Here is a 17,342-nt window from a genome sequence, read left to right on the forward strand (position 1 = left end):
GTTAGGCTATTAAACCCTCCACATCCTAATTACTTTTGCAGCAGCAAAAAATGTGGGAGAAATGGAGGGCTTTTTGATTGTAGGGACCCTAATGTCTCTGGGAGAATAAAGGATATCTGTTTTCTTGGTATATGAAAAGAAAAAAAAGTAAGAAAAATAATCACTTACATATAGCACACTGTTTGCATATCCATATACAAAAAGAGAAACACTGGATGTCCTCGGCTTTGGTTATCAGATGTTCAACTATTTCTTGGACTTTGAAGAGAGTTGAGCAATGGTGAAATGGGAAGTGTAGGGTGGGTGTGAAACATATTGAATATAGTTGCATTGGTTCAGAAACAAAATGAGGATATTCCCTACCTTATTCAACTTTAGAAAAGAAGAAAGAGGAAATGCTGCAAAATTTCCCAACACCCACTCAAAGACTTGTAATATAAGCTTATATTATTAGAGAAGGAGGTTTGGGAAATGGAGATCAGGTATAACTTTGGGCACATGATTTGACAAAGACAATTTTTTTATAGAGCAAATTAAGATGATGCTCTCTAAACAAAACTGGAGCCTCAAAATGTTTGATCTATTTATAGGCAAACTATTTCTGTCAGTGACTGGCCCATAATAATTTAAATATTTGCTAGCCAAGTCAGAGCAGGAATGATATGCTCTGCCAATTTCTGACGGTATATAAAGGTCTCAGGGAGGTGGAAGGCATTGACACTTCAGAAAGTTCCTCGTGCAACCCTCTTCACATCCCTCATCTTGAGAACATGTATTGTAACTACTACGGCAACTCCTGCGGCTACGGCTGTGGCCTGGGCTGTGGCTATGGCTATGGCTGTGGCTACGGCTGTGGCTATGGCCCCTATTATGGCTATGGCTCTGGCTGTGGCTCTGGCTGTGGATATGGCTGTGGCTATGGATGCTATGGCTTCTGGCCCTATATTTGCTACAGAAGGTGTTGCTCTTGCTACTAGAGCATCACTATCTGAGCACTGTTTGCTTTTGAAATGACAATTCTAAGGATAAGTCTGATGGCCGGTCCTACACCCCAAAATTTCCATATCCAAAAAATTGCCTGCTTAACTGAAGCTGTACCTCCAAGTACTGGTCATAGAATGGCATGTATGTGACCAGTGGCTGCACTGTATCCTCTCATTATTTTACAATGCTAGCCTTTTCTCCTTTAAATTTATGATTCCCCCTTATGACTGTGACATACTATAGTTGATGATATGCCTTATTTTCAATAAAAATTTTTCTTTGTTGCTAACAAATCTTTGTGTACTTTCTTGTGAATTACTCATGTCTGTGATGTTATGGCTGCTTTTGAAACTTGGGCAAGCAATATGCTGGCTGAACCCTAGGTTTGTCATTGATGTATCACAATCATTTCTTCTTATACCCGTGTCATAAATAATGTCTTCTCTACCTATCCCAAATGGCCAGGCACACATACACCCAGGCATAACTCACCAACTATTTCAGAACTATGCTCTGGAAATAGTGCTAGTGTCTAGAATGCAGTTAGAGAGAACGAAAGTGGAGGAATGTCACCTATTCAGGAGCTTAATGCAGAAGTCACAAGGACAGGAGATTAGGCTTGAGGGTTTAATGGAGTATTGGAATAAAGAGATAGTCCAGGATTATTTATAAGGTTGAATCAGTCTTCAGCATTAAGCATTAGGAATAAAAACCTAAGGAAAGTATGTTAGAAGAGAAATATTATATCATGCCATCTGGATATAATTTAGTTTCAGGCATCTTTGTTTGCATACACTGAGGTTGAGAAAATTGGTTTATTCACTTATTCAACAGGTATTTATGAATATTTTCAGTGGGCAGCATTCTTGATAATGAGAACAAAGCTGAAGAAAAATATGAATAGGTCACTGCCCCATGGGAGTTTAAACGGAATATGCAGAGATAAAAAGGTAAAATCTAATTTTGATAAATTCATCTGTAACAACAGCTATGGGGGGAGTAAAACTGTAATGAGAAGGATATCATGTACTGAAGTATTGGAGAGATAGGTTGGAGGTTATTTTGAAATTTTGGCATTTGTACTGAGATCTGATGGTAAAAAGATGCCGCTTACAAAGAAAGACTTGAAAGGGCAGTTGAAAGTTCAAAAGGGACAAGTATGTTCATTAAGTTTTAGGTATGGTCAGTGCTTCCACAGTTTACTGTTGGAAACAAGCAAGGTCTAGTGCCTCACAGGGCTCTCTGTGGATGAGGGCAGATGTGACAATGGATTCAAAGCCTGGTCTCACTGCTTGCTAGGCTTTCTGAACACGAGTGCCTCATGTTCAGTGCTGGAAGGAGGCAAATCCCAGGATCTAGGTTAACTGCGGATCATGTGTTTGACTTAATCTTTTCATTTTTTATTGGAAAAATATTATTGAGTGCAAATTATTTCACAGATACTCTACAAAGGGCTGGTTATCCAGGGTGTGCAAAATAGAGATTGTTTTTCTCTTGATGAACCAGTATCTATAGATTTGAAGGGAAAGGTATTAGAAATATTGCAAGGCAGATAGAAGATTAATTAAAAAAATCTAGGAGTGTTGTTGTCTGAAGGTGGGTGTTAGCAGTAATAATGAAAGGCAAAGTGTCTATTCCAGGGAATTTGTGAAGAAGAATTTATAGTTTTGAATTTCAAGAATGACAGAAAGGGAAAGAACTCAAAGGGAAAAAAATGGAATAGAGATTTATTTTCTTTATCCTTATTGTTAAGGATAAAATACAGCAGAGTGATAAGATTCAACCAGTGACCAATATCACAAAATAATCAGTAGGAAATTTCTTAGCTCTAGGAAAAACATGTAACAATGAAAGTTAACCGAAAATGAAAAAGGCAGCTTTCTGGAAATCCCAGGTGAAGTCTTTATAGAAACTACTGGGCCTACACTCATTCCTTTGTTACCAAAATTAGAGTATCCAGGAGGAGGAAGGATCTTCCGGAGTTTGTATTTCCTTCCATATTTGAGTTCATGGCTGTTTCATAGCAACTAATTTTAAAGTTTAGAGCCTACCTGATTTTGCACATGGTGATTTAAATAAAATTTGAACAAGTAAGATAATGAAAAGAAAAACTCCCTCATTTTTGACTGTATTTAGTGGTACAAAGGGGGGATGCTGAGTATGGATTGTAAAGAATGTTTATGTTTGGATTTGGTCATCTATAAATAGAAAGTATTTCTAGATGCAGGATATCTTCCTTTGCCAGGGCTGCTATCACAAATACTGCAGAATGAGTCAGCGTAAATAACAGGAATTTAATAGGCTCACAATTTTGGAGGCTAGAGGTCCAACCTCAAGGGTTCATCTGGCAATGTTTCCTTCCTGTCTGTAGCACGCTGGCATTGGCTCACTCTCTGCCTAGATCACCTGGTGATCTCTCTGTCTCTGTCTTCTCCTCTTTCTTTTCTTGATCACCTTCTCCTTATAAGGACTTCATAAGGGATAAAGCTCACTCTTTTTTGCCTCAACTAATAACATATCAAAGGTTCTGTTTACAAATGGGTTCACCTCCACAGAACTAGGGCTTAGGACTTGAACATGTCTTTTTGGGGGACTTGTTTTCAATTCCCTACACAGGGTTTCCGGGATTTTGTGATGTTGATATTTCCGATTGGGTAATTCTTGGTTGTAGGTGCTCTAATGTCTCCAGAAAAGCAACATTGTCCCGGGTTCAGGACCACTGGTATAGATACAACAATAGCTCTAATGTTTCTGTTTTTGTTGAAGTGTGTAAGTAAGATGACTCCTAAAGTGAGGCTGTAAAGAGGAAATGTGGCTGTTGGGGGAGGACTAAACCCCCTTCTTTTAGGAGAGTCACATGATTTGTACAGTGGTTGATGCTGAGACAAGGACCCCATGTAATTTATCTTTGCAAACTTTCAGGGCTCAAAACAGCACTTTGCTTCTGGCTTGTGTTCAGTGTTTATGAAATTCATCTCAGATGTCCAAAGAATGTCTAAAGGCAAACAGCAAAATTGGTTAGGTAGGTATTATTATTTTAAAGTTAATTATGGAGATGGGAAAAATGCAATGTAGAAAAATCACATTCTGAGGTGGTTGAGGGAAAACTGAATATTTTTACTGGATGAGCATATTTAGGTAATTGGATTTGCTGTCCTGTTCTTCCGCTTAAATGTGGTATTAGAATTCCAGGAATAGATTTTAGGGATACAGGTTTTCTGGGATACTGGCAAGCTGTGGGTGAGGACACCTGACATGGTTTTACATTCCATCATATCCTGCCCTACAAGTGAGAGAAGGCATCCTTTTGGAAGTGATGGCAGGTCTGAGTTTTGGTGTATAAATAGAAGATATTTAACAAAGAATTAAATGTAGAAAGAAAAATATTAATGGCAGAAGGGAGGAAGATTACATTCTTCTTTTATATGCTGAAAAGTTTGTGTGGTAGAGTAGATTAGTGAGAAGAAAGGAAAAACTTTATACTTCCAAATCATGATGCAAGTTTCTGTAAAAGATTGAGAACTTTTGGTAAAAGAGTAGTTTTGAAAACTGTGAATAGTAGAGTGAAGTGTATTTTTATATATTTACATATATAATTACAGGACAAAGTTTATTTATGTTCTAGTTTATGCCATGAAAGTGTAAGAAGTGGAAGATGGGCTTTTGATATCAGCATCCTAATTGTCATCCACTTTCCTTTAGCATCTGATCTACATGTGCAAGGAACAGTAGTGATGGGAGAGGAAAATAATGCTTGATTAAATTTTAGGAATGTACCCATATATGATAATGCAAAATTCTGGTGAAATCTGCATTGGAGGAAAGAGCTTAAGTTTCTTTTCTAACTGATGTTTTCTGTTTCCTCATCCAAATTAAGTTAGGCTGTTAGAGGCTCCACATCCCAATTATTTTTATAACTACAAGAAATGTGGGAGGAAAATGAAGGCTTCTATTCATCTTCAAAATATCAGTTTGCTTCGTATATGGAGAGAGGAAATGTAAGAAAAGTAACCACTTACATATAGCACACCATTTCCATATCCATAAACAAAAAGAAACCTTGGCTTTGAATTATCAGATGTTGAAGTGTTTCTTCAACTTTGAGAAGAGGTGAGCAAGGATGAAGTGGGGAGGTGCCTGAGGGTAAGAGAAGTGTGGCGCACACTTGCAATGGTTCAAGAAAGAGACAAGAGTATTCCTTTCTTTTTTCCATTTTTAGGACAGAGGAAATGGTACAAAATTTCTCTATACCCCTTGAAAAGCTTGTAATAAAGATTATGTTATTAGACACAGCTCTACCTTTGGGCACATGTTTCGATTAAGACAAGCTTTTTTTTTTTTTGCATAGGAAATTAAGATGATGCTCTCTAAACAACTGGACTTTCCAAACTTTTGGGCTCATTATAAACAAACTATTACTGTCAACTGTGACTGGAACACAATTTAAATGTTTGCTGGCCGAGTCAGAGCAGGACTGGCATGCTCTGACAATTTCTGATGGTATATAAAGGTCTCAGGGAGGTGGAAGACATCGACACTTCAGAACCTTCCTCGTGCAACCCTCTTGACATCCCTTAACTTGAGAACATGTGTTGTAACTACTACGGCAACTCCTGTGGCTACGGCTGTGGCTACGGCTCTGGCTGTGGCTATGGCTGTGGATACGGCTCTCGCTATGGCTGTGGCCTGGGCTGTGGTTATGGCTGTGGCTACGGCTCTGGCTGTGGCTATGGCTGTGGATATGGCTCTGGCTGTGGATACGGCTCTCACTATGGCTGTGGCTATGGCTGTGGCTCTGGCTGTGGCTACGGCTCTGGCTGTGGCTATGGATGCTGTGGCTACCAGCCTTATGCCTTCAGAAGATGTTATTCTTCTTGGTGCTAGAACATCACAATCTGAGCACCATTTGCTTTTGAAATGACAAGTCTAAGGATAAATCTGATGCCAGGCCCAATACCTCAAAATTTCTATATCCCCAAAATTGCATGCTTGACTGAGGCTGTTCCTCTAAGTACCATCTTAGAATGGCATGTATGTGTCTAGAGGTTGCACTGTATCCTCTCGTCATTTCCAATGTTATCCTTTCTCCCTTAGTTTCTGATTCCCATTTATGGCTGTAACATACTACCATTGGTGATATCCCTTATTTTCAATAAAAATTGTTCTTCGTTGCTAACAAATCTTTGTGTACTTTCTTGTGAATTACTCATGTCTGTGGTGTTTGGCAGATTTTAAAAATTGGGCAAGCAATATGTCATCTGAAGCTTAGATTCTTCATTGATATAATACAATCCTTTCTTCTAATACCTATATCATAAATGTCTTCTCCACCTATTTCTCATTTCCTACATGGTCATGTACACAAATACCCAGGTACTTATCACTGAGTATTTCAGAACTCTGCTTTGGAAATGGTGCTAGTGTCTAGAATGGAGTTAGAGGGCAAAAAGTAGAGGAATGTCACCTATTCCAGAAGTTATGACAAAGTATGAAGACAGGAGACAAGGCCTGGGTGTTTAAAGTAGTAACTGAATGAGGGGATAGTCCAGGGTTATTGATAAGGTAGATTCAGACTTGGGTGTTCAGCATGAGGAATAAAAACGTAGGGGAGGTATAAGTTAGAAGAGAAATAGACTATTGTGCCACCTGGATTTGATTTAATTTCTGACTCCTTTGTTGCATATTTTGAAGTTAAGGAAATTGATTTATTTACTTATTTAACAAACATATATAAATATTTTCAATGGGCAGCATTTCAGACACTAAGAACACAGCAGAACAAAAATATGCATAGTTCACTGTATCCTGGGAGTTTATGTTAAATATGTAGAGATAGAAAAGTAAAATCTAATCGTGATACATTGATTTCAGAACATTGCTATGGAGGGAGCAAAGCAGATTAATGAGAAGGAAACTATATACTGAAGTATTAGAGAGATAGTTTGGAGTTATTTTTCAATTTTCACATTTGAACTGAGACCTCATGAGAAAAAGATGCCAGTTACAAATAAAGTCATGAAAGGACATTTGAAAGTGCAAAGGGGGCAAGTATGTTCATCAAGTTCTAAGTATGACCATAGGTGGTTTCACAGTTTTTCAGTTGGAAACAAGTAGGGTCCGGTGCTTCACATGGGCTTTCTTTGGACTGGGGCATATATCACAATGGATTCAAAGCCTGGTCTAGCTGCTTGCACGTCTTTCTGAACTGGATGGCCTGAAGCATTGCTGAGCTTTGCCTTTTGTTTCTTTTTCTCATCTGACCAGCTAGAAATTTCATATTTTCGTCCTCTAAGAGAAAAAGCATTTTCCAATTTAGTAACAATCATGTTTCAACTAGCAGTAATAAAGGAGTCACTGTCTCATATCCATGTCACACATCACTGATTCTCTGAGGTCCCCAGGGCTGGGAAACCCCACAAAATGGGGAACAACCAGAAAGAGGGCCCTGTCATTCAAGTCAGTGCTGGAGTAAGGCTATGCCAGGATCTAACTTAGGCTAACTGAAGATCAGGTGCTTGACTTAATTTATTCATTTTTTTATTGAAAAATTATGATTGAGTACAAATGATGTCCCAGACAATGTACTCAGAGATGCTTACCCAGGGTGTGCAAAATAAAGATTGTTTTTTTCACTGATGAGCCAGTATCCAGAGACCTGAAGGGAGATGTATTAGAAATAATGCAATCTAGATAGAAAGTTAATTTCAATAATCTTGGGGCATTTTAGCCTGAAGTTGGGTGCTGGCAGTGATAATTGAAGGCAGTGTGTGTATTCCAGGGAATTTTTGCAGAAGAATTATGTTTTTGAAATCAGGAATGAAAGAAAAGAAAAAAAATCAAAGGATACGTGGAATGGGGATATATTTTCTCTATCTTTATTGTTAAGGGTAAAATATAGTTGAGTGATCAGATTAAACCAGTGACCAATATCATAAAAAAATCAGTAGGAAAATTCCTCAACTGCAGGGAAAATATCTAACAATAAAAGTTAACTGAAAATGAAAAGTGCAGCTTTCTGAAAATCACTGTCGAAACCATTCAGTAAAGTACAGGGCCAAAACTTTTTCATTTGTTATCAAATTTGAGTGTCCACTGGAAGAAATGATCTCCTTGAGTTTGTGTTTCCTTCCATATTTGAATTCATGGCTGTTTCATAGCAACTAATTTTAAAGTGTAGAGCCTATTTGATTCTGTACATGGTGATTTAATAAAATGTAGACAAGCAAGATAGGGAAAAGAAAATCTCTTTCTGTTTTTTTTGACCATGTGTTTGGTGGTAGAAAGGTTGGATGTTGAGCATGGATTTCAAAGAATGTTTATGTTTGGATTTGGTCATCTGTAAATAGAATGCTATTTCTAGATGCAGGATATCTTCATTTGCCAGGGCGGCTATCACAAATACACAAAATGTGTCAGCTTAAATAACAGGAATTTCACTGACTCACAATTTTGGAGGGTAGAAGCCTAATGTGGAGGTGACTGGAACCATGTTGTCTTCTCCTTTATAGAATTCTGGTGATGACTTCATATCTGTCTCTATCACTTGGTGATCCGTCTCTCTGGGTCTCCTCCTCCATCCCCTCTTGATCACCGTCTCTTTGTAAGGACTCCAGTCATAATGGATCAAGGCCCACCCTCATTCAGTTTGGCCTAACCTTAACTAATGATGTATTTCAAGTTCTTGTTTTCAAATGTGTTCACAGCCACAGGACCAGGGTTAGGACATGAACCTGTCTTTTGTGGGAGACTTTTTTCAATCCCCCACAGAGGGATTGAAATCACCATTTACAGAATCAAGTAGGCTCTACTGATATTTCCAACTGGACAATTCTTGATTGTAGGGGCCCTAATGTCTCCAGGAGAACAAAGTTAACCCGGATTCAAAACCAACAATAATGAATAGAGCCATAGTGGCATTGTTTCTATCTTGGTTGAAGTCTGTGAATAAGATGACCCCTAAAGTGAGGCTGTAAAGAGGTAATGTGGCTGTTGGGGGAGGAGTAAACCCCCTACCTTTAGGAGTCACTTTATTTGTACAGTGGTTTGATGCTGAGACAAGTACCCTGTATGATTTATCTTTGAAAACTTCCATATCCTAAGACAGCATTTTACCTCTGGCTTGTATTCAGTTCTGAAATTCAGCTGCAGTGTCCAAGGAATGCCTAAGAAGGCAAACAACAAAATTGGGTAGAAAGATATTATGATTTTAAAATTTTATGGCGATTTGAAGTACCTAATGTAGAAAAATCATGGATTCTTGGATGAATGAGTGAAAATTGAATATTTTGATAGGAAGAAGGGATGCAGGATGCAGATAAGTGCATTTGTGGTCCTGTTCCTCAGCGTAAATGTGATACTAGAACTTCAGAATTAGATTTTAGGGATACAGGCTTTCTGGAATACTGGCAAGCTGCTGGTAGGAGAGTCTGACGTTGCTTTTACATCCGTCCACGTTCTGCCATAGCAGTGAGAGACGGCTTCCATCAGTATGCAACAGCAGACCTGAGTATTGATGTACAAATAGAAGATATTTAGCTAAGAATTGAGGGTAGCAAGGAAAATATTAATGGCAGAAGAAAGGATGTTCACATTCCTCTTTCTTGCATTGAAAAGTTTAAGTGAGGTAGAGTGGATTAGTGAAAAGAAGGACACACATTATACTTCCAAAATCATGAAGAAAATTTGTGTACAAAACTGAGAACTTTTCATAAAAGAGTAACTGAAAACTTTGAGTAGTAGAGTGAAATGTACATACAATTTAAGGACAAAGTTATGTGCTATTTCATGCCATGAAAGTTTTAGAGTTAAAAGTGGCCTTTTGATATCAGCTTGCTTAAAGTTATCACTCTCCTTGAGCTTCTTAGGTAAATGTGCAATGAACAGTAGTGATGACAGAAGAAAATAATGCTTTATTAAATTCTAGAAATGTACCCATATATCATAATGCAAAACTATGATAAACTCTGCATTGGTGAAAAGAACTTTACGTTTCTCCTCCAACTGAAGTTTTCTGCTTATTCCATGAAATTAAGTATGGTGGCTTAAAGAGTCTCTACATGCCAGTTTCTTCTACAACTACAGAAAATGTGGGAGAAAAATGCTGACCTGCATCTTCAGGATATCAGTTTGCTTGGTGTATGGAAAGAAGTAATGTAAGAAAAAGAATCGCTTATGTATAGCACACTCTTTCCAAAGCCATAAGAGATAAGAAACACATTGGATATCCTTGGATTTCAGTTCTCAGATGTTGAACATTTTTGAATTTGAGGATAGTTGAGCAAGGGTTAAGTGGGGAAGCGCAGTATGGATTTAAGATGTGTGGCAAATAATTGCAATGATTCAAGAAACATACAAAGCATTCCCTTCCTTCTTCCATTTTAGGAAATAGAAAGAGGAAAAAGTGTAAAATTCCTTACATACCCCCAAAGCCTTGTTATATAAGATTATATAATTAGTGGCAGGATGTTTGGGAAATGAATATCACTTATAATTTTGTGTACATGATTCAATTAAGACAATTCTTTAAAGGAACAAATTAAAATGATGCTCTCTAAACAAACCTGAATCTCCAAAATTATGTGCTCATTTTAAGCAAACCACTATTGTCAACAGCGACTGAAACCTAATAGTTTAAATATTTGCTGGCCGAGTCAGAGCAGGAATGGCAGGCCCTGCCAATTTCTGACAGTATATAAAGGTCTCAGGGAGGTGGAAGACATCGACACTTTGGAACCTTCCTGGTGCAACCCTCTTGACATCCCTCATCTTGAGAACATGTATTGTAACTACTACGGCAACTCCTGTGGCTACGGCTGTGGCCTGGGCTGTGGCTACGGCTGTGGCTACGGCTCTGGCTGTGGCTATGGCTGTGGATATGGCTCTCACTATGGCTGTGGCCTGGGCTGTGGCTATGGCTGTGGCTACGGATGCTGTGGCTACCGGCCCTGTTGCTACAGAAGATGTTATTCTTCTTGCTGTTAGAACATCACTATTTGAGCACCTCTTGCCTTTGAAATGACACTTCTAGGGATAATTCTGAGGCCAGTCCCTGTACCCCAAGTTATATCTATCTGAAAAATTACATGCTAGACTGAGTCTTTACCTCCAGTTACCCTTAGAGTTCCATATTTGTGGCCAGAGTTTGCCTGGCATCCTCTCATTGTTTATGTTAGCCTTTTCTCCCTTAATTTCTGGTTGCCTGTTATTACTGTGCTGATAAATGTTATATCCTATATTTAGGAATATTTCTTATTCTCAATAAAAATATTCTTTGTTGCTTTCTTGTGAATTTCTCATGTCTGAGATGCTATGTTACTTTTGAAAATTGGGCAAGCAATATGTTAGTCTGAACCTTAGGTTCTTCATTGATATAATACACTCATTTCTTCTTATACCTGTGTCATAAGTAATGTCTTCTCTACCTATTTCTCATCCTACAAGGTCAAGCACACAAATACCCAGGCACAAATCACAGAGTATTTCAGAACTGTGCTTTGGAAATGGAGCTAGTGTCTACATACAGTTAGAGGGGAAACAATAGGAGGAATGACATCTATTCAGTAAGTTCTACCAAGAGTCACAAGGACCTGCTGAGGTCTGAGTGTTTAAAGGAGCAATGAATGTAAGCGATTATTTACAGTTATTCATAAGGTCAAATAAGACTTAGGTGTTCAGCATGAGGAATAAAAACCTAAGGAAAGCATAAGTTAGAAGAGAAATAGACTATAGGCAATCCAGATTTGATTTAATTTTAAGCATCTTTGTTTGCATATTTGAGGTGGTGGAAATTGATTGATCCATTTTTTCAACAAATACATATGAATATTTTCAATGGGCAGCATCCCAGCTACTGGGTTCAGAACAGAAAAAAACATCTGAATAGGTTACTTTTCTCCAGATTTTTACATTGAATACACAGAGATAAAAAGCAAAAAATAACTGAGATAAATTGATTTGAGACAATTGCTATGGAAGGAATAAAACAGTTTAATGAGAAGGAGAGTATATACGAAAGTATTAGAGAGCTATTTCAGGCAGTTATTTTGCAATTGTGACATCTGAACTGTGATCTGATGGTATAAAAGATTCCAGTCACAAAGAAAGACATGAAAGGACAAAAGAAAGTGCACAGTTGATGAGCATGTCCATTAAATTCTAGGTAGGCTCAGGTGGTTTCACACTTTTACAGTTGGAAACAAATTACAGCCCAGTGCCTCATAGGGACTCTCTTTGGATTAGAGCAGATATGAGAGTGGATTCACAGCATGGTCTATCTGATTGCTTGGCTTTCTGAACATGGAGCGCCTTATGGCTTATTGGGCTTTGTGTCTAGTGGCCTTTCCTCATCTGAAGAACAAAAACTTGAATATTAAAATCTTACAACACAAAAAAGCCTTTTCAGATTCTGTAACAATCGTATTTCAATCAGCCATAATAAAGGAATCACTGTCTCATATCCATATCATGCATCACTGCATAAATCTGACTCTCTGAGGTCCCTGGGGCTAGGAAAACCCATAAAATGGCAGATAACAAAGAAGATGGCCCTGCCTTCAAAGTCAGTGCTAGATAAGGAAATTCCCAAGACAGAATTTAGGCTAGCTGAAGAACATATGTTCAACTTAATCTAAAATGAGATTGAATGCAACTTTTGTCCCAGGCACTGTACTCAGAGCTGGGTATCCAGGGTGTGCAGAATAGAGATTGTTTTTGCCTTGATGAGCCAGTATCCAGAGATCTGAAAGGAAAGATGTTAGAAATAATGCAATCTGGATAGAAGGCCAATTTCAATAATCTAGGAGCATCATAGCCTGAAGGTGGGTGTTGACAGAGATAATGAAAGGAAAAGTGTCTATTCTAGGGAATATGTGAAGTAGTATGTATAGTTTTGAATTTCAAGGATGACAGAAAGGAAAGAAATGAAAGGAAAAAAATGTAATGATGATTTATTTCCTTTATCCTAATTGTTAAAGATAAAACACAGCACAGTGATTAGTTTAGACCAGTGAACAATATCAGAAAAAAATCACTAGAAAAATTCCTCAACTGAAGGAAATATCTAATCATGAAAGTTCTCTGAAAGAGAAATTGGGAACTTTGTGAAAATCACTATTTAAGCCATTCAATAAAGTGCTGGGCCAACACTCGTTCCTTTTATCAAAATTTGAAAATCCACTAGAAGGAATATTCCTTCTGAGTTTGTATTTCCTTCCATCTTTAAATACATGGCTGTTTTATTTAATCTAAATTTAAAGTATGGCACCTACCTTATTCTGGATTTGGTGATTTAAATACAATTTAGACAAGTAACATAAGGAAAAGAAAATCTCTCCTTTTATTTTGACTGCGTGTTTGGTGGTAGAAAGGTTGGATGTTGAGTATGGAGTGTGATGAACAGGTATGTTTGGATTTGGACATCGAAAAATAGAAGCTTATTTCTAGATGCAGGATATCTCAGTTTTCCAGGGCTGCTGTCACAAATACCACAGAATGGGTCAGCTTAAATAACAGGAATTTAATTGACTCACAGTTTTGGAGGCTAGAAGTCCAACAGTAAGATATCTGCAGGCCATGGCTTCTTCCAGTTTGTAGCATTCTGGTTTTGGCAAATACTCTGCCTCCATCAATCTGACAGAGCAATCTGTCTCTTTCTATTTTCCTCCTCCGACTCTTCCTGATCACATGTCTCCTTATAAGGACTCCAGTCATAATGGATCAAGGCCCACCCTCATTCAGTTTGGCCGCACCCTAGCTAATAACATATTAATGTTCCTGTTTACCGATGGGTTCACACCGATAGGACCAGGGCATAGTACTGGAACATGTCTTAATTCGGGGACTTAATTCAATTCCCCATACAGTGTTTCCAAACTTGGGCATTATTGATATTTCTGACTGGATATTTCTTTGTTGTTGGGGGTCTTTTTGTTTTGTGCAAAGTAAGATGCTTAGCAGCATCTCTGTTATCTATCCTCTAGATTCCAGTAGCATCACCTTGGCTCTATTTTGATTGTGAGAATTGAAAACTTCTCCAGACTTTGCCCAAAGTCTCCAGGAGAACAAAATTGGCCTGGGGTCAGAACCACTGGTATAGTTACGCCAGTAGCTGTATTGTTTCTATTTTTCTTGTAGTGGGGGAAATAAGATGACCCTCAAAGCAAGGCTGTACAAAGGTGATCTGATGGGAGGGCTAGATCCCCTTTATTTGGAAGAGACATTTGATTTGAGCAGGTGGTTGATTCTGAGACAAGAATTCCATGTGATTTATCTTTGCAAACTTCCAGTTTCCAAGACAGTATGTTGCCTATGGCTTGTGCTTAATGACTGTGGAATTCAGCTGAGATATGCAAGGTATGCCTAAGAGTGAACAACAAAATTGGTTAGGTAGGTATTATTATTGTAAAATTAATTATGAAGATGGGAAAAAACCTATGTAGAAAAATCATTGATTTTGGCGTGGCTGAGTGAAAATTGAACATTTTGATCGGAAGAGGGAATGTAGGAAAGTGGATTTGTGGGTCCTGCTCTGCAGCTTAACTAGATTTTATGGATGGTGACTTTCTGGGGTATTGGCAAGCTGTGGGCAGGGGAGCTTGACATTGTTTTACATACTTTCACATTCTTCCATAGCAGCGATAGAAGGCATCCTGCAGGAGGTGATGGCAAGTCTGAGTTTTGATATAAATATAACGTATTTAGCTAAGAATTAAGAATATTAAGAAAAATATTAGTGGTAGAAGGAATGTTACTCAAATTCCTCTTTTGTACATTGAAAGGATTTAGTGCCATAGAGAGGATTAGATGAAGAAATGAAAACACTATTTTGCCATAATCATGACGAAACTTCTTGTAGAACATGGAAAACTTTTGGCAAAAGGGTAATTTTGAAAACTTTGAATAGTGAAAATGCACATATAATTACAGGAAAAACTTGTTTATGTTCGACTTTACACCATTAAAGTGTTAGGAGCTGAAGGTAGACTTGATCTAAGCATCTTAATTGTTGTCCACTCTTTCAGCTTTTGAGCTAAATATGCAAGGATTAGTAGCAGTAGGAGAAGAAAATAATGTTTTATTAAATTCTAAGATCATACCTGTATATCATAATGCAAAACTCTGATAAAACCTGCATTGAGGAAAAGAGCTTATAGACATTTTCTGCTTCCTTGTTCAAATTAGATGGCTATGCTAAAGAGTTTCAATATCTCGATTACTTGCACAACTACAAAAAAATGTGGGAGAAAAGGAGGTCTTACCTGCCACTGCGTTAGCTCAGTTGGCTTGGTCTATGGAAAGACGAAATGTAAGAAAAAGAATCATATATAGCACACTGTTTACACAGCCATTGGCAATAAGAGATATGCTGGATGTCCTTGGCTGTAAATTTTCGATGTTGATTTTTTTCTTAAACTTTGAAGAGAGTTGTGGAAGCGTGAAGTAGGGAAGTGCAAGATGGGTGTGAGAAGCATGGCAAATGGTTGAAATGGTTCAAGAAGCAGACAAGAATATTCTCTTTCTCATTCCATATTAGGAAGGAGGAAAAGGATTTTCCCACATCCCCACAAACCTTTGTTATATTCCTATATAAATAGTGATAGGAGGTTTGAGAAATGGATATTAGTTATACTTTGGGGCACATGATTCAACTGAGAAAATTCCTTGGCAGAGCAAATTAAGATGATGCTCTTTAACAAAACTGGAGTCTTCAAAATTATGGGCTCATTTTCAGCAAATTACTATTGTCAACAATGACTGGCACATAATATTTTAAATACTTGCTGGCCGAGTCAGAGCAGGAATGGCATGCTCTACCAATTTCTGACAGTATATAAAGGTCTCAGGGAGGTGGAAGACATCAACACTTCAGAACCTTCCTCGTGCAACCCTCTCGACATCCCTCATCTTGAGAACATGTGTTGTAACTACTACGGCAACTCCTGTGGCTACGGCTGTGGCCTGGGCTGTGGCTATGGCTGTGGCTACGGCCCTGGCTGTGGCTATGGCTGTGGATATGGCTCTGGCTGTGGATACGGCTGTGGATACGGCTCTCGCTATGGCTGTGGCTATGGCTGTGGATATGGCTCTCACTATGGCTGTGGCCTGGGCTGTGGCTACGGCTGTGGCTACGGCTCTGGCTGTGGCTATGGATGCTGTGGCTACCGGCCCTATGCCTTCAGAAGATGTTATTCTTCTTGCTGCTAGAACATCACTATTTGAGCACCTCTTGCCTTTGAAATGACACTTCTAGGGATAATTCTGAGGCCAGACTGTGTACCCCAGGATTTTTATATCCAAAATTGCATTCTTGATTGAAGCTCTACCACCAAGTACCCATCTTCGTATGGCATTTAAGTGGCCAGCAGCTGCACTATATCCTCTCATTATCTTCCAATGTTAACCTTCCCTTCATTAATATTTTATTCTCTCTTAGGATGTAACATACTACAGTTGGGATATCTCTTATTCTCAATAAAAATTGTTCTTTATTGATAACAAATCTTTGTGCACTTTCTTGTGTATTATTTATGTCTGTGGTGTTATGGCAGCTTTTGAAATTTGTGCAAGCAGTATGTTGGCTGATCCTCAGGTTCTTCATTGATGCAATACAAACATTTCTTCTTATGCATGTATCATAAATGTCTTCTCCACCTATTTCTCACATCCTGCATGGTCCCTGCACAGCCCGGCATCCCAGGACTTCCCTGGAGGCCGGTGCTCACTTGTGACGTGGCATGGCCCTCCCCCTCTCAGCAGATGTCCTGGAAAAGCACAGCAGGGAGGGGGGGAGCCGCTCGGAAATCCCAGGGACTTTTGGGTCAGCGGCAGAGAACAGCCTTGGATCTCCAGGAACACCTGGGAGGTTTGATTGTTGGAGCTGCCCTTCCTCCTTAACTGCTCAGGCACACGCCCCCTCAATCAGGGCAGACAGCACCGACAACACACCCAAATTAAGTGTACCAATTGGACCCCACAAGAATCAGATCCCCACACACCACAAAGTTGGGGAGAACTGACTTGAGGGGAATAGTGACACACGGATGCCATCTGCTGATTAATTAGAGAAAGTGTATGTCACCAAGCTGCAATTCTGACAAATTAAAGAACAAGTAAAGCAAATGCCAAGAGGCTAAAAACAACAGAAAATCTTAAAGCATATGATAAAACTAGATGACATGGAGAACCCGAACCCAAACAATCAAATCAAAAGATCACACGACTCATAGTACTTGGCGGAATTAATCAAAGAACTACATACAGGCAATGAGAGCATGGCATGGGATATAAAGGACGTGAAGAAGAGCATGGCACAGAATATAAAAGACATAAAGAAGAACCTAGAAGAGTATAAAGAAGATATT

The 17,342-nt window shown here is 38.7% G+C and overlaps 3 protein-coding genes across 3 annotated transcripts; all 3 read left to right on the plus strand.

Moving 5' to 3' along the window:
• The first annotated feature begins 770 nt into the window (after nucleotides 1-770).
• On the plus strand, nucleotides 771-5,868 carry LOC119521895 (keratin-associated protein 21-1-like). The gene is made up of 2 exons (XM_037820823.1): nucleotides 771-862; nucleotides 5,598-5,868. The coding sequence occupies exons 1-2, from the start codon at nucleotides 771-773 to the stop codon at nucleotides 5,866-5,868; spliced, it is 363 nt and encodes a 120-aa protein (XP_037676751.1).
• A 4,890-nt stretch (nucleotides 5,869-10,758) lies between these two features.
• On the plus strand, nucleotides 10,759-10,965 carry LOC119543821 (keratin-associated protein 21-1-like). The gene has a single exon (XM_037848681.1). The coding sequence runs from the start codon at nucleotides 10,759-10,761 to the stop codon at nucleotides 10,963-10,965; it is 207 nt and encodes a 68-aa protein (XP_037704609.1).
• Nucleotides 10,966-15,894: 4,929 nt separating this feature from the next.
• Nucleotides 15,895-16,185, plus strand: LOC119543898 (keratin-associated protein 21-1-like). The gene has a single exon (XM_037848790.1). It carries the CDS (start codon nucleotides 15,895-15,897, stop codon nucleotides 16,183-16,185), a length of 291 nt encoding a protein of 96 aa, XP_037704718.1.
• Nucleotides 16,186-17,342: the final 1,157 nt, after the last annotated feature.

This window comes from Choloepus didactylus, chromosome 1 (assembly GCF_015220235.1).
Source record: "Choloepus didactylus isolate mChoDid1 chromosome 1, mChoDid1.pri, whole genome shotgun sequence".
In the NCBI taxonomy this organism is placed as follows: domain Eukaryota; kingdom Metazoa; phylum Chordata; class Mammalia; order Pilosa; family Megalonychidae; genus Choloepus; species Choloepus didactylus.